At 42.4% G+C, this 26,944-nt stretch overlaps 2 protein-coding genes across 6 annotated transcripts; both read right to left on the bottom strand.

The window, feature by feature from the left end:
• Positions 1–3,314: 3,314 nt before the first annotated feature.
• LOC128119167 (arylamine N-acetyltransferase 2) lies at positions 3,315–13,292 on the bottom strand. 5 transcript variants are annotated; one of them, XM_052752392.1, is made up of 4 exons: positions 11,858–13,241; positions 10,196–10,560; positions 7,924–7,979; positions 3,315–5,049 (listed from the first exon to the last, which is right to left on the bottom strand). In XM_052752392.1, the coding sequence occupies exon 4, from the start codon at positions 5,041–5,043 to the stop codon at positions 4,171–4,173; it is 873 nt and encodes a 290-aa protein (XP_052608352.1). In that variant the 5' UTR covers positions 5,044–5,049; positions 7,924–7,979; positions 10,196–10,560; positions 11,858–13,241; the 3' UTR covers positions 3,315–4,170. The 5 variants fall into 5 exon arrangements, with proteins under 5 accessions (XP_052608352.1, XP_052608354.1, XP_052608353.1 ...); XM_052752394.1 differs by having other exon boundaries at positions 10,492–10,560; XM_052752393.1 differs by lacking the exon at positions 10,196–10,560.
• A 3,074-nt stretch (positions 13,293–16,366) lies between these two features.
• On the bottom strand, positions 16,367–26,133 carry LOC128119166 (arylamine N-acetyltransferase 1). Its single transcript, XM_052752390.1, has 3 exons — positions 20,675–26,133; positions 19,915–19,992; positions 16,367–17,356 (listed from the first exon to the last, which is right to left on the bottom strand). Exon 3 carries the CDS (start codon positions 17,348–17,350, stop codon positions 16,478–16,480), a length of 873 nt encoding a protein of 290 aa, XP_052608350.1. The 5' UTR covers positions 17,351–17,356; positions 19,915–19,992; positions 20,675–26,133; the 3' UTR covers positions 16,367–16,477.
• Between the last annotated feature and the right edge of the window lie 811 nt (positions 26,134–26,944).

The raw sequence follows: 26,944 nt of genomic DNA, 5'->3' as shown, positions 1-26,944 counted from the left end.
TTCTTGTTCAATGTAGACATGTTACTATAAAAATGACTCATAGAACTGTTTTGGCTGCTCCAGGGCTTTCCATCCTCAGTGGTCCTAGACCACAGAAAATGCAGATGTAAATATGCAATGAACCTACTTCCTGTGGTTTCCTCTCAAGAATTAAAAGGTGAACCCTTAATAAGACTAAAGGGACACTGGCATTTGTCACAGTTCTTCTATCTGCATAGTATAGAGTAGGATATGGGCTTCACTTGGCTCCATCTTAAAGACAGAAGGAATGGATGTACACGTCATTATTGAGAACTGTTCTGGACATATCCATGGGGTCAGGCTTCTTTTACCTTATTAGTCTAGAAGCTCTGACAGAAGCTGGCATATCCTAAGCTCTATCGGGTTGCCAGAAGGACAGACAACAGTTTGGGTAACCACAAAGAATGGAGGGCTCTCTTAAAATCTCTGACTATAAATTTTGGTGAGATTCTCCTTTCTTTATTTATTTGAATTTCATTTGATAGAAACTAACAGTGTGAAGTCAGCACTCAAGTCCTGATGGCTACATTTTGTATCTATCTGTGTCTTTTGATACATTTTTGCTTTCCCCACATAGTGAAAAGCTTTAAGGAAAAGCAACTGGACAGGGATTAGGGCACTCACTGTACAGATAACTTCACTGAAAGTGTTCTAAAACCTCATTGTTCTCCAAGGGCCACATTTGGATTGGTTCCGTGTGGTGTCCATGGCGTGATCTCAATCAACTTGTGGAATTCTCTTCTGTTCAGATACCAGAAAGACTTGACACTGGCAATGAGAGCAGTGGAGGTAAACAAAGATGTAGTTGAAGGTTTTTCTGTGTCCCGCCCAGACCACAGCCACTCAGACCCAAGTAAACACACAGAGGCTTTTAGTAATTAAAACTGCTCAGTCATTAGCTCAGGCTAACTACTGACTACCTCTTACACTTAAACCCAGCCCATTTCTGTTAATCTATATGTCACCACATGTTCTGTGGCTTTACCTGTGTGCCATTACATGGTGTTCCCTGGATGGCAGGCTGGTGTCTCCTGACTCAGCCTTCCTCTTCCCAGAATTCTCCTTGTCTGCTTATCCCACCTATACTTCCTGCCTGGCTACTGGCCAATCAGCCTTTTATTTATCAACCAATCAGAGCAACACATTCACAGCATACAGAGTGATATCTACAGCACAAAGCCAAAGAAGGGAAGCTGGAAAGCCTCATCAATAGAAGCATTACTCCAGTATCCACTTTTACTCAGGTCAGGCCTCTTGTCACACTCTGCCTAGGACATGCACACTCCCCTGTATCTCCATCACTATATAAAGTATCCCTGTGGAAACCTGCCAGCTTAAAGAATTTTCCTCTACTCTAATACTGCTTCTCACATCACATTTCCTTGATAATCATAGCCGAAGAGAGAAAACTACTCTCAGAAGTATGGATTTTACATTCTATCCCCAATACTGGGAAACACAACAGAAAATGTGAGATATAGAAAAGCCAACACTCTAAGCTTGATGTGGTAGTCATACTCATAGGTCTCTGGGTCTGCTATCAATCTTCCATCAGGGATAAAGCCACTGGGTGATAGTGGGACAGGATTTCAAGCTAGAGGGAAATCATGCCAAACAGAAGACAGGACATTTGTGGAGTACACTAAAGCAAGATGGAAGAACTTCCATTAAAAACTCTCCAAACACACATACACACAGATACACACACACACACACACACACACACACACACACACACACACACACACACACAATTTTCAAAAATTCAAAATACAGAAGTCTCAAAAATATCCAGAAGCATGTCCTGATATATTGTTATGTCCTGAGAGCTGGGAACTGTCTGTGATTAAGAAATATGCCAGTGCCAATGGGGCAGCCTGCCCCAGGCACTGAGTAGAAAACACAGGTCCGCCTGGCACCTTGTGGCTGCTGGGTGGTCAGACACTTGTGGTGAGCAAATGTAGGGTGTGGTATGGGAAAGAGAGAGAGAGAGAGAGAGAGAGAGAGAGAGAGAGAGAGAGAGAGAGAGAGAAACAGATTGGTCCAATTCCTTTGGAGAGAGGCAGATCTGAAGAGGTGACAGCAGTGAGGAACAGGCTGAGGTGGCTTCTTGCTTGCCACCCAGGGCCATGGTCATGTCCAGGCCTGGGACCTCTGCACCCACCCCTCACCATAGGCATGGGCCTAGAAGATCTGGGTCTGCCCCTTGTCTGAGTGGGGTAATCCCAGTGGCCTCAACAGACCAACTCAGCTACCACCCATACCCTTAGCTTGGGCCTTGGGTTGACCCACCGTAACATCTAACCCATCTATGACTTGCTGGAGTGTGTGAAGGGGCTACTGGTCAAGAGGAGTTTTGATGAGGGTCCAGTGATGATGGCGTGCCAGATGCCTTGAACCAGACCAGTGACTCATTGCAATGGACATTTTTTGGCTGGGACTGATTGGATGAAAGTGTATACTGTGTGACACATTGCAGCTCCTGAGGCCACTAGGATGAATGAAGGGGTGTTGGAAAGACGGAGAAGCTAGGTGGTTTTGTTTTGAGCTAATTTGAGGGGGAGTTCTTTTGGAGGGACATGTGCTGTGTGGCAGGGGTAACATATGGAAGGACTAGGAGGTGAGTGGGATTGTAGTGCACGATATGAAAATCCCAAAGAATCAATAAAGAATTATATTTTTAAAAAAGCTCCCTTACTGTCAAAATTATTGACTTAATGACATTATTCAGGCATCCATCTATTTATCTAGTATTTGCTGTAGGCTTGGAATTCTCTCTCTCTCTCTCTCTCTCTCTCTCTCTCTCTCTCTCACACACACACACACACACACACACACACACACACACACACCCCTAAATCTGTGGCTGACTTGTCACAAACAAACGAGTACCACCCAGATATACTTGAGCTCATAATTTGAGGGCTCAGTGTTAGCTGCAGAGGTGAGAACACGAGGCAGCTGGTCACACTGTGTCATAGTCAGAGAACAACTCATTAAACATCGCCCAGCTCACTTTCTCATCTCCCCCCATTTTATTCAGTCCCAGGTCTAAACAAGGGCATGGTGCCACCCACATTCCTTCATCAGCTGGGTCCTCCCTCTTCAGTCAAATGCCTCTAAAAGTACTCCTAGGAATGCCTAGAATTTGTCTATGTGATTACAAATCTAGTCAAATCAGCAGGAAAGATTAATCAGCATGACTGAGGAGTAAAATAAACAGAAGACTCCCCTGGAGAAGACACCAAGTTATGTCCTAACTCCTCCAGACAAAACCTTTCATTCACACTACATTAGTCAGCATGTTTTAATATACCTCTTTGAAATTGTTTTACATAGATATTTCATCATTTATATTATTTTAGACTTACATTTTTAAAATATGGAAGCTCAAATTTCTAAACATTGGTGTTTGTTTCCACAGTAAGAAAAATAGTATAAAAAGAACTGGATACAAAAGCAACACAGAAGGAAATCATTAGCTGTGTGGCTGGTTCTCTTTGGTCCTAACCACATATCCCTAGGTGTTGGGATAAGTCAGATACTGAGGACTACATAGTTATTTGGAACCAACATTAGCTCCCATTCTTCTTTGCTGCAAACACATCCTAAATTATACAGATAATATCTCATAAAAATTAGATATTGGATTCATGCTGGTTGAATTTAATGGAATGCTTTTCTCACTATTTCTTTTATTCAACTATTAGCACAAATTCCATGTGAATTTAGCAGTAAGCCAATGTTGGGTGTTTTCTTGTACACATCAGCATGGTCACCAGTATGTCCATGTCATCAGTAAAGTACTCTTTGAATGGCTGATTTCTAGCTATGTTTCATTCAAAAGCCATGTAACCAGAAGTGCTGATATTTTATGAATGAAATGTCTAGTTTTCTTTTATTAAAATACAGGAGTAGAGCTTTGCACAGTGGCAGTGTCATAGCCAATGAGGTTTATCCAAGATGCAATTATTGCTATTTAAAATACAGGAGTAGAGAGGATACAACAAATTACTAGTTACCAGTAACTGGTAAGCTAGGGTATGGATGCAAAAAGGCTCATGTAATTACATATACATCTGCTTGAAAATTTATCATAAAAAGTTCAAGTACATGGAGGGACACTGAAAACTTATACTGCTGCTTATTCTAAATGGTAAAAAATTTATCACCATGCCTGGGCACAAGTTTTCTCTCTAAAGAAACACCAAATATAGTTTTCAGTATGTCTTCTATTTCTTCCTCCTTCAGACTCTTAAATTCCACAAGATCCACATTGTCCTTATAACTGAATCTCCTATAGGTGAGGGTGGAACCCACCAAACAGTGAACCCCTTCTGGGGTTTGCAAGGAACAAAATGATTTGCTTGTAAACACAGATGCTGGCGATGTCTGAAGGTAGGTATTCATGGACTCAAAGTCATCAATAGTTCGGGGTTCGAGAGTAAAAGAATAGATTTTTCTGTATTTGTTTTTCTCAAGGAGATCTGAGTTAACAAATTCTTGGTTTGGAACATACTGCTCTCTTCTGATTTGGTCCAAGTACCAGGTTCCATTCTCTTCTGTCAAGCGGAAAATGGCAGGCACCTGAGGTTGATCCTTCCCTGATGCTAATTCCAGAGGCTCCCACATCTGGTAGGAACGTCCAAACCCAGCATCAACAATGTAGTCCTTGTCACTGATGGTCACCTGTACTAGAAGGTGAATCATACCACTGCTGTACTTGTTAGCTGGAGTGTTAAAGACATATCCTCCCAACATCGTGGTTTCAAAGCCCATTTTGGTCAGAGCCCAGTACAGGAGATGATTAACCTGGAGACACCACCCACCCCTCTTCTTCCTCACAATTTGATCAAAGATGGTCTCTAAGCTCAGCTCCATGGATTCCCCACAATGGATGTTCAAGTTCTCAAAGGGAATAGCTTGTATCTGGTGCTGAAGGATTTCAGTTAATGTTTGTAAGTCCAGTTTGTTCCTGGGATTCTGATAACCAATTCTTTCAAAGTATGCTTTGATGTCCATGGTCCCCTAAGACAAAGAAAACAATCCAAATCAAATATTACTGCTTTTGCTAGTGGATTTACTGGAGTGAGATAACTACAGATAAAATTCATTTTTAATATATAAACACAGACAATTTTTACAACTATCTATGTCTATTTTGCCCCTATTATATGAACTGACATACAATCAATATTCATAACACTTAGACAAGTGTTGAATAGTCTCAGCGACCCAGGATGAATGTTTTCTCATTTCCTTGAAATACAGGTTAAATGGCAAGCCAGATAAATAAAGATAATAAAATGTAGGATGTTCTGTAGTCCTTCCTGTATATACTCAGTACAGGGACTAAGTAAAAAGCCAGACAAGGATAAGTAACTATAAGATTCCAATCAGAATCCATTAAAATAGGCTTCTGAACAGTTGCTTACAGGATCAAGAGAATTGTGCAATACAGTACACAGTTGTCATGGTACCATTTATGTAAGCGCTAAGCATCTCACACTCAGCGAGAACAAATGGAATTTAGATGTCCCTAGCACCTGTTTGGCTCCATACTCGGTATTTACATTGACTCCATGGGGAAGGGAGCAGCACAGTGGTGGTTTATGCATGACTAGCCTCCTGACTGCTGCTTCCCCAGGACTGGGGAAGAAGGGTGAAACAATAACACACAGAGGATGGACTAGGACAAACACTTGGACACAAATTACAGGCATTACAGTGAAGTAACTGAAATACTGCTATAAGCAACAGTCACATTTTGTGTTTGTTTGAAGACTAAGTTTTGAGTTGGAATTTAGATCGAGTAACTGTAGATTCATTATAAATAAGTCAGTTTTTGCTATGGGGCTCAACACTAGCTATACCTGGTAAGCAAATCATACCTGGGTATTCTGTGACTAAATATATTTCAACTGTATACTGATGAAGTTGGGTAAAATTCAAGGTACAATTTTGTGAGTTCCTTGAGAGTACTTGGTAGGAAAGGAGATGAGTGAAAATATGATTAGTTTCACACGCAGGCTAGCAGAGTCTCTATGTAAGGACAGACCCTCTCTTCAGCCTGATCATCAATATAGACAAGACTTAGATAAGGCTGGTGAATATAGTTAGATCCTTTGAGATTTCTTAGGAAGTACTTTTTTTATATGTGTCAGTTCAAAGGCAGTTGTTGGCTTTAATTCAAAAGTATTAGAAAGTTTCTTCTTTCTGGTACAAACTCAGAAAGGAAAGTTTAAAAATGAAATACAACATGGGCTGGGAGGATGTCTTAGAGAGAGCAGAGTACTTGACTCCAAGCTTGAAAACCTGAATTTGATCCTCATAACTTGGAAGGTGGATGAAGAAAACCAGCTCCCATAAATTTTCAGCCCTACACATCATAGTACACAATCCCCAAGTAAATATAAAATGCTAGATATAATACTACTTTTCTTGAAAGAAAAAGGGTAGTTATTTGTAACATAAATTATGAGGAGTCCCAGAACATCACAAACACAGGGAGCAGACTGCACAGAAGTGAACATCTGAGCTACGCAGGGAAGCCTATGGAAAGTATTATGTTGAGAGATGGTAGCACCATGATGGGTTCTAAGCCTGGGACTTCCAGGAGTACCTGCATGTTCTCGTAAGTATAGGGCCCAGAAGCAACAATACACATCATTAGTTGCCATAGGAACAGCAAGGAGTGATGAACCATGTTTGACATCCCTAGTTACTACCTAAATATAGACAGCACACAGAAAGCAGTTTGTACAGTGGCCTTCCTTAAGGTAACAACTACAGCAGGGGACTAAGGGCCGGAAGAGAAAGTGGCAGTCTGAATGTGAATTGCTGGTGGTGGTTGTGTCTGAGGAGCAGCAGGTGACAATTGAAGTTCAAGGTGTCAGCCCACCAGGAGGAAACTCCCTGATGTGTGAATCTCGGTTAGGCAAGGCCCCCAGACCACAGATCCCAGAATGTCTTTTGCTTCTGTTGTGCCTTTACTAGTTTGCTGCTGCTGTCATTTTCTGGTATCTGGCATGGTGTGAATGGTGAGGGGAGATCCCCAATGCCTGTAACATAGTTGTTTTTCTCATGGAAGCATCCAGCTCTACTGGGCAGTTTTACCGGTAGATTATTATGAAGACGATTCCTTCCTAAGCTGTCCTGTCTAATTGATAATAATAATGTTGGTTTATACAGAGTTTTGATGAATAAAAATAAATACAAGGAAATGTCACACAGTTAAGACCTATGAGGTTTTTTAAAAATGATTCCTTTAAGATTCCTTATAAGATTACCTTTCATGATAAGTAATAAAGTAATTGGCTCTTTCTTTGAAACTGCAAAGCTGAAGCTTGCCAGTAAAAAACCTGGCTAAGAAGAATATCTTGCTTGCCTACACTGTTAATCTATAACCAGTTGCTTGGGTATGGAAGTATGTGGGTTCTTGGGATAATTTGCTTTTTACCTGTAATATGTAAAATGTTTAATCATGTAAGGGATATGGAAAACATGCTGTTTTTTTTTCTGTTTGTTTTGTAATCATTGTAATCATTCACTTGAAAAAAATCAGTATATAACCACATTGTAATTCCTATATTGTTTGAAAAACTTCGTTGGGGTATATAAACTGTAGAGAGAAAATATACAGTAGAAAGAGCACAGGAAGAACAGGGAAGGACTGAGAATAAAGAAGGAAACCATCAAGAGACTGTGTGAGTGTCTTTTTCCCTAACCCCCTCAGATAAAAGGCTAGCATGTGCCAACTCTGTGGATTTCCCTTTGAGCCCTGTGCTGCTGGGGACTGGTTCCCCAGGCAGTGATAGTGGATGCCATGGGAGAAGGAGAGGGACAACTTCTGTGTAGAAGACATGCCACCAAAGAATCTCCTGTCATATTCGATTCTCTTACCCCTTCCAAATGATTAAGTCCAAGCCCGGTGCTAGATGGACACTTCACCAGTCAAACTAGATTCAAGGAAGAAATTGTCAATGTTACACATGCATGATTAAAGAAAGTGAAACACAAATGAAAATATACCAAGACACTGGTACTAGGAGATGAGATATGACATGCATGTCAAAAAGAACCAATAGAAAAAGAAACTTTCTAGAAGTTCTTCAAAGAGGTGACAGATACAGTGACTGAACAATGTGGTTTATGCAAAGAAAGATTTCAAACTTAGAAACTAAGGACATAAAGCAAGATATTACATTAATTATGACGAACAGTACTCTATAGACAGAATACAATAACACATTAGGTATGTAGAAAGATCACTTGATGGTAAGTCAAGGCTAATGGAAAGACAAAGCCATGTCAAAGCCAATTAAATGCTGACAGATATAAAAAGCAACCACAGTTTCTGAAATGGAAAGTACACAAATTAGAATAGAAAAAAATTTATGATATAAGATGTGTGCATAAGAAAATTCTGCAGAAATCATATCAGAAAGCAAGTGAGATAATATTCCAGGAAAAATTGAATTCTATGTGCATGACATGTGACTGTGTCTATTTAAATTGTTGAAATCTAAAAATTATAAAGAACTACTCAAGCATCTGGTAGAGAGATAACTATTTCTTCACCAGGAAGATATCAGCCTGGCAACAGAGGTTTCACAGAAACATGCAAAGGTAAAATAATGGCATCTGTTTACAAAGTACTGAAGGGACACACTAGCTGCTTGTTATTCTGTTAGCATCCCACTGAATTAGGAAGTCACTAGGCATGTGAAGACACTGCCTAGTGAAACGTGGAAGAACTTGAGAAACAACTGTGGGCCATCCTGGTGAAGTGCTTCCTCTTTACCAGCCAGTGGAGGGGTAGATGAAAGGGAGAAGCAAGAAACTGAGAGGGCAGCATGCTGGGATGTACAAGCACTGGCGCCTTTTCACACAGGGAAGAGTAAAAAAGGGCCACACATTATGGCTCCCAGTCAAGCCATTTTGTCTTATAGAGAAATAGATGGACATAAGTAAACCATAAAGCTAGCTGTAGAATTGGCCAGAACTGGGAAGACCTGATGGACCATTACAAAGTCAACACAGGGACATCTGATTTCACAATCGCTAACGTGAACTGACAATTTATGGGTTGGACAGCACAGACCTCAACTAGTTCAGTGTTCCCGTGAGGCTGTGGCTGGTGAAAATTTTTCCAATACTCTCCCTGACAAGAACAATGGCTGTGTTTGATGAGCCAATGTAGAAAGTCTTCAGAGATGGGTTGGCAGCTTCTGGTAGCAAAGTCTCCATCTTTCATTTCTTGTTTATCTTGTGAACCACAAACACTGGAGTCACCCAGTCCAAAGGCCACATTAAGGCTCTGTAATGGACTGTAGCTGGATGTTTTCCTGTGTCCCGCCCAGTCCTGCAGCCACTCAGATCCAAGTAAATACACAGAGGCTTACATCAATTATGAATTGCATGGCTATGGCCGATGGCTTAATTTTCTTGCTAGCTAGCTCTTATAACTAAACTCAGCTGATTTCTATTAATCTATATGTCACCACGTGTTCTGTGGCTTTACCTGTGTGCCATTACATGCCGCTCCATGAATGGTGGAATGGCGTCTCCTCCGCCTCTGCCTTTCTTCTTCCTGTCTCTCTCCTCGATTTCCCACCTGCCTCTAAGCTGTCTTGCCATAGGCCAAGCCCCCTTTATTTATCAACCAATCAGAGCAACAGATATTCACAGCATACAGAAAGACATCTCACAACAATGGACAGTTAGCTATTTTCTGTTGTCATGATTAACAAGCAAAGAACAAAGACTGTGTTTGATGAGCTAAGGTAGAAAGTCCTCAGAGATGGGTTAGCAGCTTCTGATAGGCAAAGTCTCCAGCTTTCACTTATTGTTTATCTTAAAAACCACACACATTGGAGTCATCAAGTCCAAAGGCCACATTAAGGCTCTGTAACGGAGAGTTAGCTATTTTCTGTTGTCATTAAACAACAATGCATGTTAATGCATGTCAAGCAAACAAACCAAAGAAAGAAAGCTCTATTTTGGATTCCAGTTTCAGATGAGCCAGTCTATGGTGAGCTGACTCCATTACTGTGGCTCTGTATTGAGACAGAAGTATTATGGTGGCAGGCATGGCAAGGCAAACATGTTCATCTCATGGTGGCCAAAAAGTAGAGACAAAGAAGAAGGAAGCAGTGACAAAATATATCCTTACGGCACTCCTCCAGTGATGCACTTGCTCCAACGAGGCCCTACTTCCTAAGAGCCCATGCAGCTATGAACTCAGTCCATTGGTGAGGTGAGCACCCTCATAACCAAATCATTGCCAAATGGCACCAGCCACTGGGGATTGGCCTTCGACATCTGAGCTATTCATGGGGACAATCTGTATCCAAACCTGAAGAAGAAATGAACCCTTAACCTAGATCATTTATTGACATATGAGGCAGAAATGCATGCGATAAAATAAGGAGGGGCAAAGCCCAAGAAGAGTTGGACTGCACTCCTTACCTAAAATGACAAAAGTATACTTAAGAAGGTATGGGGCTGGTGAGATGGCTCTGTGGGTAGGGGCACTTGCTGAAAGATAGATGATCATAATGATAATAAAAAACAAAATAAAGTTTAAAATATATACCACGATTTATATAAGCCCCTTACACATACTTCTTCCCACCATGTGCACTGAAGAATAAAGAACATGGCATGCTTGTGCACTCAGAGGGGGCACAGGAACTTGGAGAAGATTTAAGACCAAGGTGAGCTTGTGAGGATCCTGTTAGTAATTCACTCAGACCTGTAGATTCTTTTTACCATTTCTATATCTGTGGCATAGCTTGTATGCCTATATATAAAAGGCCCTCCACCCCATATTTTATTTGGGGATACCCTAGCAGCTTCTGGGGCTTCCTTGCTTCTTTTGCTAAAGGCTGTAAATGCCAAGCTGTAAATCCCAGCACAGTTCTGGACCAAGGACTCCTTGGCACAAGGTCTTAAAAGTACACCTTCCTTGCTCTTGTGGGGACAAACTTGAGAGTGATAATCTATACAGGCAAAACAGCATTTCCCAGCACTTCCCTAGTTCACTCGTACATGTAACTTTGCCCCAGCATCTGGTTTGGGGGAATTTGCATTTGGCCATCTTCAAGTGTGTTCAAGTCCATAGCACTGTGTATAAGAAGGTCAAAATACACAAAGGGAGGGACTTCTAGAGGGGTCTTCAGTGCCACAGGGGTCTTTCTGCAGATCACAGGCATATTTATTTGGTCTAATGATCAACATGCGATGGTTGTACCCACTGCTGGCCTTTGTACTGTATTGCATACCAATCACAAGTTGTCCTTTTTAGATACTCCCCCACCCCACCACCCCAGAGAACAGGTTGGTAAACAGAACTCTTGTTGCTTAACTCCTGGTCTTTAGAACCTCTGCATCTTTCATGTAAAAGAGTGATTTTCAATTGTTTTAGTAAGAGAGCTTTTTATTCTTTTCCCAAATGGAGTTGTGAGCAACAGGCCAACATCGAAAAGCTAGAGATGAATCTCGAAGAAGAATGCCTCTGATATGTGGGTGACATACTGTCAGGCTAGAAGCAGGATATACTATTGAGGGGCCACTATACTCATTGCGTGGATTATTGGCAATACTCAGTGAAGAGTTATAATGAGAACTATTGAATTGCTTGTAATTTTGTACGTGTACCTCCCCCACCCTCATTCCTTTACTTTTCTCTTATTTCTGCTCTGAAGCCCACAGCATCCAACAACCCCTGTAGCACAAATCTTAAAAGGTCTTATTAATAAAATCAAACCAGAAACCAGGTATTGGGGTGAATACTGGAAGAACAGAGAAGCAAAACAAGCCACAGCTTCCTCACCTCGCCAGTTCCTCAGCTGATCTCGTTTCCGCAGACTGGAAGCCTCTGTGTCCTCATCCACATGGATCTCAGCTGAACTGCTGCTCAAAAGCCTAAAAGCTTAACTAGGCTAGTTCCTGGTTTTCACGCCTTATATACCTTTTTGCTTCCTGCCATCACTTCCTGGGATTAAAGGCGTGAGTCACCATGCCTGGTTGTTTCCAGTGTGGCTTGGAACTCACAGAGAACCGGATGGACCTCTGCCTCCAGAATGCTGGGATTCAAGGTGTGTGTGCCACCATTTTCTGGCCTCTATGTCTATCTATCAGGTGTTCTGTTCTCTGATCCCCAGATAAGCTTATTGGGGTGCACAATATATTGACCACAAACCCCAAACTCTTTGATTAACTGGATGAAAGAGACTAGACTTGTTTGCCTGGCCATATGCAAAGACCAGTAACTAGCTGCCCTTAGGTTATAGGAAATCTCCAGGCTTCCAGTAAAGGCCCCCAGCAGCCAGGCAAGGGCAGGGGATCCTACCAGAAAAACAAAAACAAAAGAAAAGAGAAATAGGGCCACAGAAAAATGGCATGGCCACATAGTCTTTGGCAGGTAGCTAATAAAAAAAAAAGTTGCATTTTTTTTTATCTTATTTTTTCTCTTTTTGAAAGACAGGGTGGAGTCAGTTGCCTTGAGTCTGAGGCAGTCAAAGGAGGGGCTTGAGAAAGGGAAGAACTGTTATCAGAAACGAGCCAAGCAATGTAGTTGACATCGTGGCCACAGGACAGAACAGAGTTCAGAGCAAGAGGGCCCACCAGCCGTCAGCTCCTGAGACTCTTGCATAAGCTGGTTCCTCGCTGCTGTGTAATCTAACAGTCTGGGTTCAGGGGTAATGTCTCAGTGTGGGTTCACAGGAAGTAGTTGATGTCTGGTGTTATCGACAGCTCCTAAAGACCCTCCAGACGAACCCTTCTTCAAGAATGACAAAAGTCCCTCCATGAATTCCTCTAGACGTGCAGGGATCAGCACGGTTGAAAGTAACCAACGGGGGATTCAATTAAAGATTTCCTAAGATGCTAATACACCTCTTTAATTCTCACACACCTGTTAAGTAAGCACCATTACTAGTGTGTTCGTGACCGATAAGGAAACAGTATTAAAGGAGCTCAATGACTCTCGAAGTCTCTCTAATAGAACGTGCTGTGGCTGTCACCCACTTGCAAACGTTTGTTAGAATCCCCTGTGTACTACAAAGTATTTATAGCATGGGTTCCAAGTATGTGCCACCCAAACTTTCTCAGCAATATTAGGACTGGAAATTCACGGTCCAGTTATGCTGTTATCTCCTGGTCTTCCTCTTAGGGGAGGAGGAAACCCCGAGTTCCAAGTCTATCCGGGAGGCCCCACTTACCCAGCTCCTAGGACCACGGCCAGCAAGACCAGGAAGCAGGCTGAGATCGACTCCAAATGCTTTCATTGGCTGTCCAAGTTGATCCGCCCCCTATGCCTGGTTAAAACCAACCCAAGGATCTCTGGGAAATGTAGTTGTAGGGCCGGGCCACTTGCCCCTACGAACTTTTTCTCAAGTACTTTCTTTGAAAAGGACCAAGGTATCTTGTGAAGGGCCTTGGTATTTCAGTTTTTGCGCTCTCAGAGCCTGTGGAAGCTCAAAGCTTGAAAAGGGCTCAGGCAAAGCAGATCCAGGACGTAGAGGAGGAAGAGACGTCTCATTCACAGTCTGAGTTCATGAATCACCTTCTATCAATCTATGTTTTCCCTTTCTTTCTTTCACCTCTCATCTTCAGGCCCTTCTGTTTCTATCCCAAAGACACTGTGGAATGTGTATGACGTGTGTCTGTACATGTGCTGTAAACAAGACACATGTCATATGTTTGCATTTCTTCTGTTTTTGATTTATATTCATGATACTGGCAGATAATGCTTGGGGCTTCTTAGCTCTTTCCCTGTACACTACTAAAGACTCTTCGTGACAGAATCAGTCCTTTGTGTTGCCCCTTTGGCACACACTATTCTTATATTCTGGGTAGTCAGAAAGATTCTTAAATTTGAGCTTCTGAGGGAGGGCCTCGGGGAAGTGGGGTGAGTTATAGAATCCGTATCCCCACTTTCTGTCTGTCCAGCTGGGTCACTGAGGCATGCACAGTGATACCTCTCAGTGTGGTTCTGAGGGATTTTGCTTCCTTTGTTGATAACGACCAGCTGTTGGCAAGCTGCTTGTGTATTTTTATACCTCCACTAGCACTTTTCAACTACAATATTGCAAAAAACGAACAACCAAGACAAAAACAACAGGAAAACAGCTACGCTGTGGCCGATGCCTGTGATCCTAGCCCTTGGGAAGTGAAGGTAGGAGAATCAAGAACTCAAGGCCGTCCTGAGTTACACAACAAGTTCAAGGCCAGCTTGACTACATAGGACCATTGCCCTAAATACAAAACAAAGCAAAACAAACAAAACAAAACAAAAACCACCCCTGTGCCAGTGTAACCTCTATTTTTGTTGATATCCCAGCCCTTGCTTTTCTGTTAACCTTGATATGATATGACTGGTTGAAGGCTGAAGAATACTGGACTATCCAGTGTCAACCAGAGCCCTGGCATTGGAGTCTGCATGGAGGAGGGTACTCAGGAGCACTCTGGGCTGGATTACTGGGGAATAATGGGTTTATTGAAGAGTTATTAACAGCATGGGCACATAGACCAAGGGTCAACAGTAGGGCAGGGGATCCAAGGAGAGTTTGGGCCTCAGCTCCAGAGACAGACAGCATGGTGGGGTCTCTGAAGAGAACAAGAGCCCATGTGGTAGAGGAAGGAGCCTTTCTTATCCCTTTTGAGGTTAGGGTAAGTTCACAGCAAGAGCCTGCAGCCAGGATCTCTGATTCCCAGGCAGGAGTCTAGGAAGGGAGTGGGGAGGAGTATGTAAGAACCAACAGCACCAAAGCCAGTGCTTCCCTTGCTGTGCACTCCATCGGAACTTCCTGTTAGCTAGGGACTCAGATGCTAAGGCACCTGTCAATCAGTATCTGTGGCTATGGAGTGAAGGCTGCTGCAAGTATCGTGGCCTGAAGAGTGACTAGACTCTAACACGACAGTCTTAGAGAATCCAGTCAGAAAACATGAAGAGAATTTTGAGATTCAGATTCTGGGGCACAAGCCATACACTTACATCTCTGGCATCTGTTCTCATGAAGCATGCAGTAGGCAGCTCACAATGTGAGCAGGATTTTAACAGGAGTGAAGTAAAGAAGGAGGGAAAGACTTGGAAGTAATTACCAACATTACTTATTTACCAAGGACAAAATACTTTGTGTGTGGTAGTGCTGTAAACAATTCTGGGCTTCCAGTGTACTGGACCAGTAGTCTAGTGCTGGGAACTACCTCCCTACCCCTACAGTGGTGGTCTTTATGTCCAGTATGGAATATGTATATCTCAAACTCAGTTTTATTTCTTGAATCAGATCCACAAGTTTACCCAGTACTGTGCTCAGAGATCCACTAAGAAGCGTGTTTGCGCCGGGCGGTGGTGGCGCACGCCTTTAATCCCAGCACTCGGGAGGCAGAGCCAGGCGGATCTCTGTGAGTTCGAGGCCAGCCTGGGCTACAGAGTGAGTTCCAGGAAAGGCGCAAAGCTACACAGAGAAACCCTGTCTCGGAAAAAAAAAAAAAAAAAAGAAGCGTGTTTGCTTGCTTGTTTCCTCTTAAGCTAAACTGTAGAATGGAATAAAGAATATAGCAGGGATATTGAACTAGGATGACAGGAACACGTGTTACAGATGACACCAACCCTTGTCACATCCCAATACCTCCAACAAACCTTTGACTCATATTCTATGAGCCAATACTATTTTAATGTATTTAATAATTAATATTTCATAAACAATGTTCCCCAGATAACATATATTTTATGAGCTATAAAGAATTTTACAGAAGGTATAAATCACCTATTCCAAATGATCAGTGTTCCCATAGCTTTAAAAAAAAATCAAATACAAACAGAACTGTGTCTGCAAAATTAACCCTGGAAGAAATTTTAAGCCATGTCATTGTGTTGGCATCTACACATAGAGACCCATGCACTGGTCTGAATTTTGTCCTGAGGTCTAGGAGGTTTCCTGGAACTGAAATGATGGCTCATTCTTGTTCGCTTTATTCTGATCCTAAGTTGTGAAGACGTTTCTTGTAAACCTGGGACATCAGATTTATTCTGGCTGAATTTAATGCCTACAGTTCTCTGTTAATTCATAGTCAACTACTAATATAAGTTTTATGTGAGTTCAACAATAACAATGTTTGAAGCTTTTCTATTACAAATGAATATGGCTCCCGAGATAACCACATCTTCATTAAGAAATTTTTTGTATGACTAATCTTGAAAAGGATTGTGGTTATATCCATTAAAATTTTTATTTAATTATAACTGATGGTATTTTTCTTGGTGAAATGATAGGACAGCTAGGATTTCTTTTCTATAAAATGTAGGAAATAGAAGGCACAACAAGGCATTAGTTGATCAATATTGAGCTGGGTGATGATTCTTTAAGGCCTGTTATGAATACATTTGCATATGTTTCAAATGTTTAAGAGCATGAAATAATAATGAAAAACAGTTTTGCTTCTCATCCTAAATAGTAAAAGATAGGTCACCACTTTTAGGCACAAACTTTCTCTCCAAAGAAATGCCAAATGCAGTTTTCAGTATGTCTTCTATTTCCTCCTCCTTCACGTTCCTAATCTCGACCAGATCTACATTGTCCTTATAACTGAATTTCCTACTCGCAATGGTGGAGCCTATTAAACAGCACACGCCTTCTGTGGTCTGCAATGAGCAAAACGAGGTATTTACAAATACAGATGATGATGATGTCTGAAGGTAGGTATTCGAATGTTCGAAATCCTCAATAGTGCGGGGTTTGAGAGTAAAAGAATAGATTTTTCGATATTTGGCCTTCTCAAGGAGATCAGAGTTAACAAATTCTTGGTTTGGAACGTACTGCTCTCTTCTGATTTGGTCCAAGTACCAGGTTCCGTTCTCTTCTGTCAAGCGGAAGATGGCAGGCGCCTGAGGCTGATCCTTCCCTGATGCTAATTCCAGAGGCTCCCACATCTGGAGGGAGCCTCCAAAGGCTGCATCAACAACGTAGTTTCTGTCACCGATGGTCACCTGTACTAGAAGGTGAATCATTTCCCTGCTGTATTTACTGACTGGATCTATGTAAACGTATCCTCCCAGCATCGTGGTTTCAAAGCCCATTTTGGTCAGAGCCCAGTACAGGAGATGATTAACCTGGAGACACCACCCACCCCTCTTCTTCCTCACTATGTGGTCAAAAACGGTCTCTAAACCCAGATCCATGGCTTCGCCACTATGCATGTTAAGATTCTCAAAAGGAACTGTTCGCATCTGGTGCTGAAGAACTTCAGTTAATGTGTCCAAGTCCAATTTATTCGCTGAGTTCTTATAACCAATCCTTTCAAAATACGCTTCGATGTCCATGGTCCCCTAAGGCAAACAACATGAAACCAAACAAACATTACAACAGTTCCCGTGGATGTCCTGAAGTTGGCTAACTGTAGCTAGAATGGACTGTTAACATGTATATATGAACAATGCCTGAAAATATCTCATTGACAATCATATTGCATCTACTGCATGACTTGCTTTTTCCTACAGTTCATTAAATATTCTCAGTGACCCTGGAGGGAAATTTTTGTTGTTTCTTGTATTTTCAAGATTTTGATGTTAGAAAGTCAGATTAAAAGATCAGTCAAAAAACTAACAGCTTAGATGTGGTCTTCTTGATAGTAAATGGTAGACATTGCCATTGGCATCCTGTAAAATAAACTTCTAAACAGTTATTCATTGTGATGGTTTGAAAGAAAGTGGCACTATCAAGAGATGTGGCCCTGTTGGAGGAAGTGTGTCACTGTGGAGGTGAGCACTGAGGTCTCTTTTTTCAAGTTTCTCTCAGGGTGACAGTCAGTCAACTTCCTGCTGCCTTCTGGTCAAGATGTAACCAGTACCACACCTGCCTGCACACTGCCATGCTCTCTGCCATGATTGTAATGGACTGATCGATTCTCTGAAACTCTAAGCTATCACCTTACAGTTGCCATGGTCATGGTGTCTTTTCATGGCGATAAATACACTAACTAAGACATTCATGAAAATGGGAGAATTATGCAACAGAGAACATAATGGCCATGCTGAGTGGCCCACTCCACCACCTAAGCTACTTACTCAAAGATTTACAGCGATTGCCCAATTCATCCCTTCATTCAACAAATGGTTTAATGAATATCCTCCAGATACCCACTATTGATCTAGCATTTCCTTGTCCTCCAAAATTTTGCATTTTAGTGGGCATTAAAATAATACATAAAGTGAACCAAGTGAATTTATTTTTAAAAAGCAGTGTGGTAACTGTTCACAGGATAGCTAAACCAAGGAAAGCGGCACAGGAGTTCTGCTGTGAAATAATGTGGGTGAAGCAAGCCTCACTCATACTTGAAGGATGCTAGACACTGAGCCCCGTGGATATGTGTGAAGAAGGTGGTTCCCAGCAGAAGGAATAGAAAGTCTTCGATAAATGTTCTAGAAAGTCAGGATGACTGGGGCAGGGGGGTGGGAAGAGTGGACTGAGATGAACTCCCACTGCTCCATTATGGCTAATGGAGACACTGAGTTTTGCTAAAATGAGATGAAGAGCATTAAGGACAGAAGGCTTAGAGGACTGTCACACCATGACAACATTTGCTGAGGTCAAGTTCAGTTTTCTGGCTAACCTATGGATAATGGGTTGTCTATATAAACCACTAGCAGTGACCAAATGCACTCAGTTGTACCCATTCAAAACATGACACTCCAGAACCGATGTTTGAGTCGTGACGTGTGTGTTGTTCAAATGTATCAGTGAGATGTTGTTGAGAGACTTCTGGTCTGCAGCGGAGGCAAATCTATTAAAATAATGGAAAAAAAGCAACACTAACAAAGAATATGCAGCGGAAAAGTGAAGAAATTCGTGCTAATACCATTAGCTGATAGGTAATACGAATTCTCCACTTCACAAAATCACTTTACTCAATCTATTTAGAAAGTCTTTGGTAACCTGCTACCCAAGAGCCTTGATTTACTGAGACTGACTGTGATAGAAGAACATAGACCCTGACATGAACCCCTTTACAACGTAGTGCTTTCTGAAATGACACAGTACACAGGGCCTGGCCCTCAGATCCATGGTGACAACCGAAATATTTCTCTTTCACTTCCCTCCAGCGTTTTTCTTTGTTGCACAGCTATCCTGCCCATATTGTCAGGGTTTGCACTTTCTCTGGTAGTGATGTCGGCAACACTTCTCCTAAATCATTAGCTCTGTTATACCGTCACCCTTCTTTGGCATTTAGACAACTTCTAAAATGTATTATTCAGTCCTAGGAAGAACAAGTGGTGTTTATCAGAACATCCTAAACTCCTCCTGGCTCCCATCCCAGAATCTGCACTAATTCTGTTAGGAAGAGAGAGGAAGATTGAACCAAATGGGGAAAAGTCGTTAGCCAGCATGCTTTCTATTAGGAAATTATATTTCTCTTTAAGTTCTATATTTATATTTAAGGTTTTCATTGTCTCTATCCCTGTCTACTCCCCTCTTTCCCACCTCGCTCTTTCTCCAGGCATCTTCTTTTTCACTAACAAAAGTCCCCTTTATGATAAAATGCCAAACTGGAAAGTATTGATTGAAGCTCCATTGGAATGAAATTTGCTAGGGACCTCGATACTAGTACCATCTTGTAATCAATCCATACTTGGGGTAGCCTGTGCCTAAGCATATTTTAATTCCATATTATTGAGGCCGAGATTTAAAATGAAATGCTGAAAACACTTATAAACTAGTTGCCAAGAAACTCCTTAGTGAAACCCTGCTGGATCCACATGATGACCTGCAGCGTGTCTGCGCAGCAGCAGACTCCTTCCTCTCCTCTTCATCATCAACACAGGAAGACAGAAGGGGATAGAAGAAACACATTAAGGGAGCCCACCAAGAGCGATCCGGCTCTGCATACCTGTGCTGGTAAGCTTAATATAGGCTGGTTGGCAGGTTTAATTCAGATGTCTTAGGATGTTTCTTCTTCTTGTGAAAACTGTAGAAACAATAAAAATAACTTCAAATATATATATATATATATATATATATATATATATATATATGTATATAAATAAAACCTGGTTTTTCCTTTTAAAAACATTATCTTTTTACTTATGTGTGTATGTGTATGCCTGCTTGAGTTTATGTGCACCACACGCCCACAGGCAGCTACAGAGACAAAAAGGGGGCATCAGATCCCCTGGTCGTGAGCCACCTCATGTGGGTGCTGGGAACTGAACCCAGGTTCTCTGCAAGAACACTAAGTGCTATTAACTGCTAAGTCATTTCTCCAGCCCCAAGACAGCTTTTCTTAAAAAACAAAATGGTAGTATTATGTGGACCACACGTTATGAAAAATCCCTACGTATTTTGAACAGAGTGAGTCTGCAAACTAGTAAAGTGAGCATCTGATATACGCAGGGACATTTATTCACAGAGTTGTTACGGGAGCTGGGAGCCCCATGACAGACTCTAAATTGTGAGGTCTAGAAGTCATGAGTCATCTAGCAGCCAACCAGATGACTAATTGCCATGGGACAGCAAGGACGGACACCAAAACCAAGACGCAGCGAGATCATCTGATCTTCCTGCAGGAGATGATTATATTTGGAAATACTGGAGCAGGAAAACAAAGTGACAGATTAATAGAGATGGAGAGGAGAAGAATAACCACTTACACAGAGAATCTCCACGAAAAAGTCTCTTGTCAAATTCATTGTCTTTCCCTTCCTCTGGCAAGATTGAAGAGTGTGAGCCTAGCAACAGACATCACACCAGTCACAGCAGATTCGAGAAATAAATAGACATAGAATTAGAGTTACAAATATACAACAAAACACATGAAAATACACCATACACCATGTTATTCGGGGAGGAAGACAAGGCATACATATAAAAAAAATTCCAACCCTAGAAAGACAACCACTAGAACCATTAGAAGAAGAAACAGGACAATAGGAAGAACTTCCTTATGGGCATTTAACAGTACAGAATCCTAATAGCCAAAAGTTAAAAATAATTCAATAAAATAATGTGTTTGGGGGCTAAGAGATGGTTCAGTCTGTAAAATACCTGCCACATAAGCATGGACCTGAGTGCAATTCCATAGCACTGGGAATGAATCTGTCACCCCAGTTACAGGGTGGGGTGGAGTAGGGACTGGAGGTAGGTGGATCCCTGGCATTTGCTGACCAGTCAGCCTAACCAAATCAGTGAACTCCAGGTTTAGCGAGAGACCTTGTCTCTAAAACAAAGGTCGACAGTGATTGAGGAAGACCCCTGAGGTCAATCTCTGGTCTCCACATGCGCACAAGCACTCACCCAAATGAACACAGACATAAGCAAGAGGGAGAGGTCATTTTGTTTAGCAGTTTGGACTTCCCTACCCATAGTCCTATGGATTTGAGTCTGTGGTGGCAAAATGCAATGTGGCAAGGTCATGCTGTGCACAACGCGGCTTAATTTGCTCAACATGGAAAGTAAAGAATGAGACAGGAAGGGACCAGCCTCCCCAAACGCTCTTCAAGATGGCTTGAAAAGCTGTGACTTTCAAATCATAGCACGAACTAGAATAAAATCTACAGCAATGTACTTTTGGACAGTCCTTATTCAAACTGCAGTGTTCTTCCCTCAGTCCCACAGGTTTATGTTCCTCTAAAGCACAAAATTTATTTACTCCATATCCAAGACCTCTAAAGTTTAACTGTCCAGTATCTCTCAAAAGTCCAAGTGAGAATTCTCCCCTGAGACTCCAGGCTGGCTGAGCTGGGAGCCTCCGTGCAAACTTGAATGAGTTACATGCTGTTGATAAACAATGTCCCAGTTAAGCGCTCTCATTCCAGGGGAAAAGACAGAGCAACGATAAGGAACAATGGCACCAAAGTGAGAGCAGACTTCCAGTAGGACAAAGAGTAAGCCCCAACGTTATCGTCAATCACACGCGTCGATATGACATTCAGAGCTGAGTCACAGGAAGGAAATCAGGTTTTCTTAAGATACTCTAGCCTTTAGATAAGCACATTGCTTTCCTGAATGTTAAATACTATGCTTTTTGTCTTTTGATCAGAGGACAGAAGGAGCATGTTCTGGTATAACGAAGGTTTCTACTGATGATATGCAAAGACCACAAGACCCCCCAGGATTTTGAAAACTAAAGAAATTCCACTAATTGAGGTACCATGACCAGTGTTTACACTTCCTTGACCCGTTTCCCTGCAGTAGTTGATCTGATCAGCAATCTTGCTAGCCCAGACTCTTGCATTTTATTTGAAAGACCAGCAACAGCTGCAAGATTCTAAGGGCTGCCACTGGTGCCCATCAGACCCACAGGTAGACTTTTTTATTGGCAGCAGCTTAAAAAATTCATGAGGTTCCAGAGAGGCACAATTCCTTTCTTATCAAAAGATTCTGCCCTAGAAAATATTAGAGGCAATTTTTCACCTTTACATCTTTGAGACTGAGAGAGTGGAGACCTAGCTCTTTCCAGGGGTGCCCCCCAAGGCATCTATCCTATTGTCCCAATGATCTGATCGGACTGGGCTTCTTTTTATGAGACTGGAGAACTATACCTCTTATTCATGAAACTTCATATATGCACCTGTTATGGTCAAATTGCAAATTTTCTGAATCTTGCAATTCTGTTCTTGTTGAGCTCCAATCTCACTGTCTGGCTGCAACCAAGCATAATGTCTGTGTCACCCCCTGAATTCTGTGCTGCCTGGCAGTCTCCTCCATCCAGTGAACAATCCTGTCACCTTCAAGCTCATCCTAACACACAGCCTCGAGGGATCATCTGACATGGTGTGACATGGGTGGCCTCTCGTCCAATTCCCAGTAGATTCTTCCTTTCTATCTGAAACCCCAGGAGTACATCACTGTCCACATTTCCATTTGTATTTGGCTCTTCTAAGACCACAGTGATCACAGGTTAAGATCTGCTTGGAGATCTCTTGTCATTCTCTGGATGCATCTCCAAACTCTCTGAAACTCTTTTGTGAGGCAAATCCAAGGGCCTCTGAAACATACTGGTCTAGTCACAGCAATGAATCCTCAACCCTGGAATTCATTTTCTCTTAGTCAGTTTTCAGCTACTGTAACAAAATGTCTGAGGTAAGCAATTAAAAAAAAGAAAGGATGCTTTAATTTTGTTTCCTAGTTTTGAGCCAATGGCCAGTTGTCCTCACTATGTTTGGGTCTGTCAGGAGACAATCCTTCATGACAAGTACGATGTGGTAGAACAAGCATTTCTCTTCATGGCATTAGGGAAGTCAGAGAAAGAGGAAGGTGGAGGTCTCAGCATCCTGTTCAAGGGTGTGCCCCACACTCACACACTGACTGTAAAACTGCCCACAGGGCTCTACCATTTCCCAGTGGCAGAGTAGGCTTTGGACTAAGAATTTAACACATGCACCTTTGGAAGACCATAGCATCTCATGTTCAAGAGAAGCTTGATAATTACAGGGAAGGCTAATAAAAGACAACTCCGTTCCAGGGTTAGAAGAGAGACAAAAGACAGGAAAGACAAGACCCTCCACAGCACCCAGGAGGAGAAATTAACAGGGGACAGAAAACGTATGTGAAGAGAAACAAGTGCATGTCAGAGATGAGAAAGAAAGTGGACGAAGTTGTGCCTGATAAATAAGAGCGACACTCTTCTGGAAAAGCTTGATACTGAAACACATTTTATTACATTTTTTCAAATGCAAAAGGAAAGAGAACTGCCTGAGCATGCAGCAAAGACAGAAAGCACTCCATAAGAAAGAAATTCTCCATCTGGCACCAGAATGTTCCACAGGCATATTTGCAGGTGAAATAATGAAACTAAGTCTCCAAAGTACTGAAGGAAAGTCGCTGTCCTCAAACACTGCACTATGAGTGCTTCTTGAAGGGGAAGGGGCAGGCGTGCAATGATCTCAAATGTAACAAGGGTGACAACAGCAGTAACTGTAACTATCCCCAGAAAGGGCTTCCTCTTCACGGCAGGGACCACAGCGAAGGACCACTGGGAATGGGGCGGCCACTATGCCTGCTGACAAACCTCTTTGTCTGTTAAGGAATAGAGGAGTAAAATATTGGGTCAGGAGAGGCGGGTAATGACCACTGGCTGCTCTTCCAGAGGATCTAGGTTCAGTTCCCAGCACCCACTCAGCCACTCAGAATCATCTATGATTCCAGTTCTAAGGAATCTGATACTCTCTTCTGGCCTTAGCGGGTTCCAGGCATGTACATGGTGCACAAACATGCATGCAGGGAAAACACCCGTATGCACAAAATAAAATAAAAATCCAGGCTAGCTGTATCGCTCAGCTGGTTGAGTGCTTGCCCAGGATGTACAAAGCTCCCGGTTGCATCCCCAGCACCGCAGAAACAAGGTGTGGAAGCCTATGCCTGTGATGCCACCACTCACGAAGTGGAGGTAGGAGGATGAGAGGTTCAAGTTCGGGGAGTACACGGCCAGCCTGGTACCCATGAAACTCACGCCCAAACAAACAAACAAAATAAAAATTGAAATCTGAAGACCACGGGAGACCAGAACTAGAAATATCTGGTCCGATATGGTCAAACTGGAACTATCAAAAGATAACTGTAGGGACATTCAAATTAAACAGCTTATTTGAGCAGACAGCAATTGAGAAAGCAAGCCGGAAGCATCAGATCCCATGCCAACGGGGCTGTGGCTGACAACTTTCATAAAACACGGACAATGCAAAGAAATATATTCGATTACTTAAAGTAGATGGTCCTTAGACTCCAAGGCTTAGAGGTTAGTTGGTGGCTTCTGACTGGAACCTCAAGAAGCAGGCACTCTAGTGGCTTCTCACGGGACAGAACTGCCTCTGATTAAACTACTGCAGTGCATGGTATGAGTGCTTAGGTATAATGAAACAGGGCACTTGAAGCTGTCGAAAAGTTGGCGAGTATATTCCTTGCCCAAAGCAATCACAAAACACCTAAAAAGCAACTTTTCCAACTTGATGGCCTCCAGGACCGCCACAGACACAGACAGTAAGCAATCAAGCATGTGGATCCCAAGCACTGAGGACACCAGAAATTGGGCAGAATTCAGGAGAGATGGGGTGGAGTCATTGTTTCGACTGGTGGGGGGGGGTCGATGGGGGACGATGACACCGCACGACTTAGAAAAAGCAAACATCAGTTCAGAAGAGGCCCAGGAAGCTTGTTCTGGTTCCCATCCTGCCCATGAGCCAGAAGCAGTCCAGAACTGAGTACATGGGCCCCTTGCTCTGTGGCTCCGTGCCTTGGAAGGCTCCTGGCCGCTCAAGAATTCTGGACTGTGTTCAGGGCTGGCTCCATAGTCTGACTGAAGATGAAGTAGATATGTTGTCATTGACTTGCTCCTGGAGGCCCTTTCCACTGCTCTTTCCAGCACGCTAGACCTCCCCCTGGACACGCATAGATGCACTATATATAATGAGGCTGGACATTCAGGGCCACTGGGATATTTTTCCTCAGCTACTGCAGATTGAGCTACAAGTTGTTAGCAGCTTGCTCCCCGCACCGTTAACTGTGCCCTTGGGACTTTCCCTGTTGGGGACAGAGGACTGGTGGACACCAGGGTCAAAAGTTACCCCGAGGGAAATACAGTCTAACAGTTCTCTGTTAATATATCTACTTAATCCTGGCAAGGAATCTTTTAAGTAAGCACCAGCATCAGCTCTCATTTTACTGCTCGGAAACAGGGTTTTAGCAGTAACACCCTAAAAGAGTTACTCAGATTCTCACTGGTAAAATGTGTCCGGACAGTTTGAGCCAAGCATCCCTCATGCAAGAGGTTCTCACCCGTCCTAATGCTGCGACTCTCTAAGAGCTCCTCAAGTTGTGGTGACCCCCAACCATAAAATTTTTTTGATGCTACTTCATAACTTTTTTGCTTCTGCTATGGATTGTAATGCAAATATCTGATGACCCATAGGCTGAGAACCACTGCCTTATACCCACTCATGCTCTGTGAAATATGTACAGCATGAGTTTCCAAGAATGAACCACAAAACTTTCTGGACAACTTTAGAACTTGCCGTTCAGGTCTGGATAGAATTCAGCCTCCTGGTCTTCCTATGAAACGGGTGAAGCCGGGCTTCCCAAGAACTCTGCAGCGCAGCTCAGCTTACTGGGTCTCTCAGACCTGTGACCAGGAAGTGGTGGACGGCTGTCCACGCCTAGCCAAGGTCTGCAGAGGGAGTGCTCATTGGCTGTCCAACTGCCCTGCCCCGCAAGGCTGCTTAGAATAAACCCCGGGCTCTCTGGGAACTGTAGTTGCAGGCCCCCCCCTGGGTTTCCTGCTCTAGTCCTTCCAAGCGAAGGCGCTGAGGGTTTCCCTGCCTGGTGATTCTCATGCCTCAGGTTGTGAGGGGCTCTCTGCCATTCATGTTGTTCCTTCCCGCTGAGAGCCTGAGATCAGACTATGCCTGAGTTAATGTGGAAGGTCAGAGCATGGGAAAGGGCCCGGCAAAGCAGAGGATTATTCACACTACCAGCTAGGATAGTCTTATTCCAGTTTTCATCTTTCTTCCCTTTCCTAAACTCACTCCCATTTACATCTCTACCAAAGGCACCAGGTAACGTCCAAAATATATCTATGGATGTGACATCAGTGCCAATTTGCTCTGCTTGTATTTTTCAAATTATAGTAAAGGCATTAGTCTACAATTCTTGATGTTTCTTAGACATTTCCATCTATGTTATATAGATGGAAATGTCTGTGTTTTGGAGATAAATATATAAATTTTTATATATCTTATATAAGCATATGTAATATACACATTATATTTATATAAGGTATAAATGTAATATCTATAATATATTTATATATAATTTAGATTTATATATAATTTAGATCAGCATACCAAAAATTAGTTTTATTAGGGCATTTTCTAATCGACATTTGTTTTTATTGTTTCTCTTCACTTTTATTCTTTCTTGCCCATCTT

This window comes from Peromyscus californicus, unplaced genomic scaffold, assembly GCF_007827085.1.
Source record: "Peromyscus californicus insignis strain IS unplaced genomic scaffold, ASM782708v3 Scaffold_23__1_contigs__length_62951481, whole genome shotgun sequence".
Lineage (NCBI taxonomy): Eukaryota > Metazoa > Chordata > Mammalia > Rodentia > Cricetidae > Peromyscus > Peromyscus californicus.
Note: the sequence above shows the minus strand (reverse complement) of the source record. Positions and strands in the feature narration are given on the sequence as shown.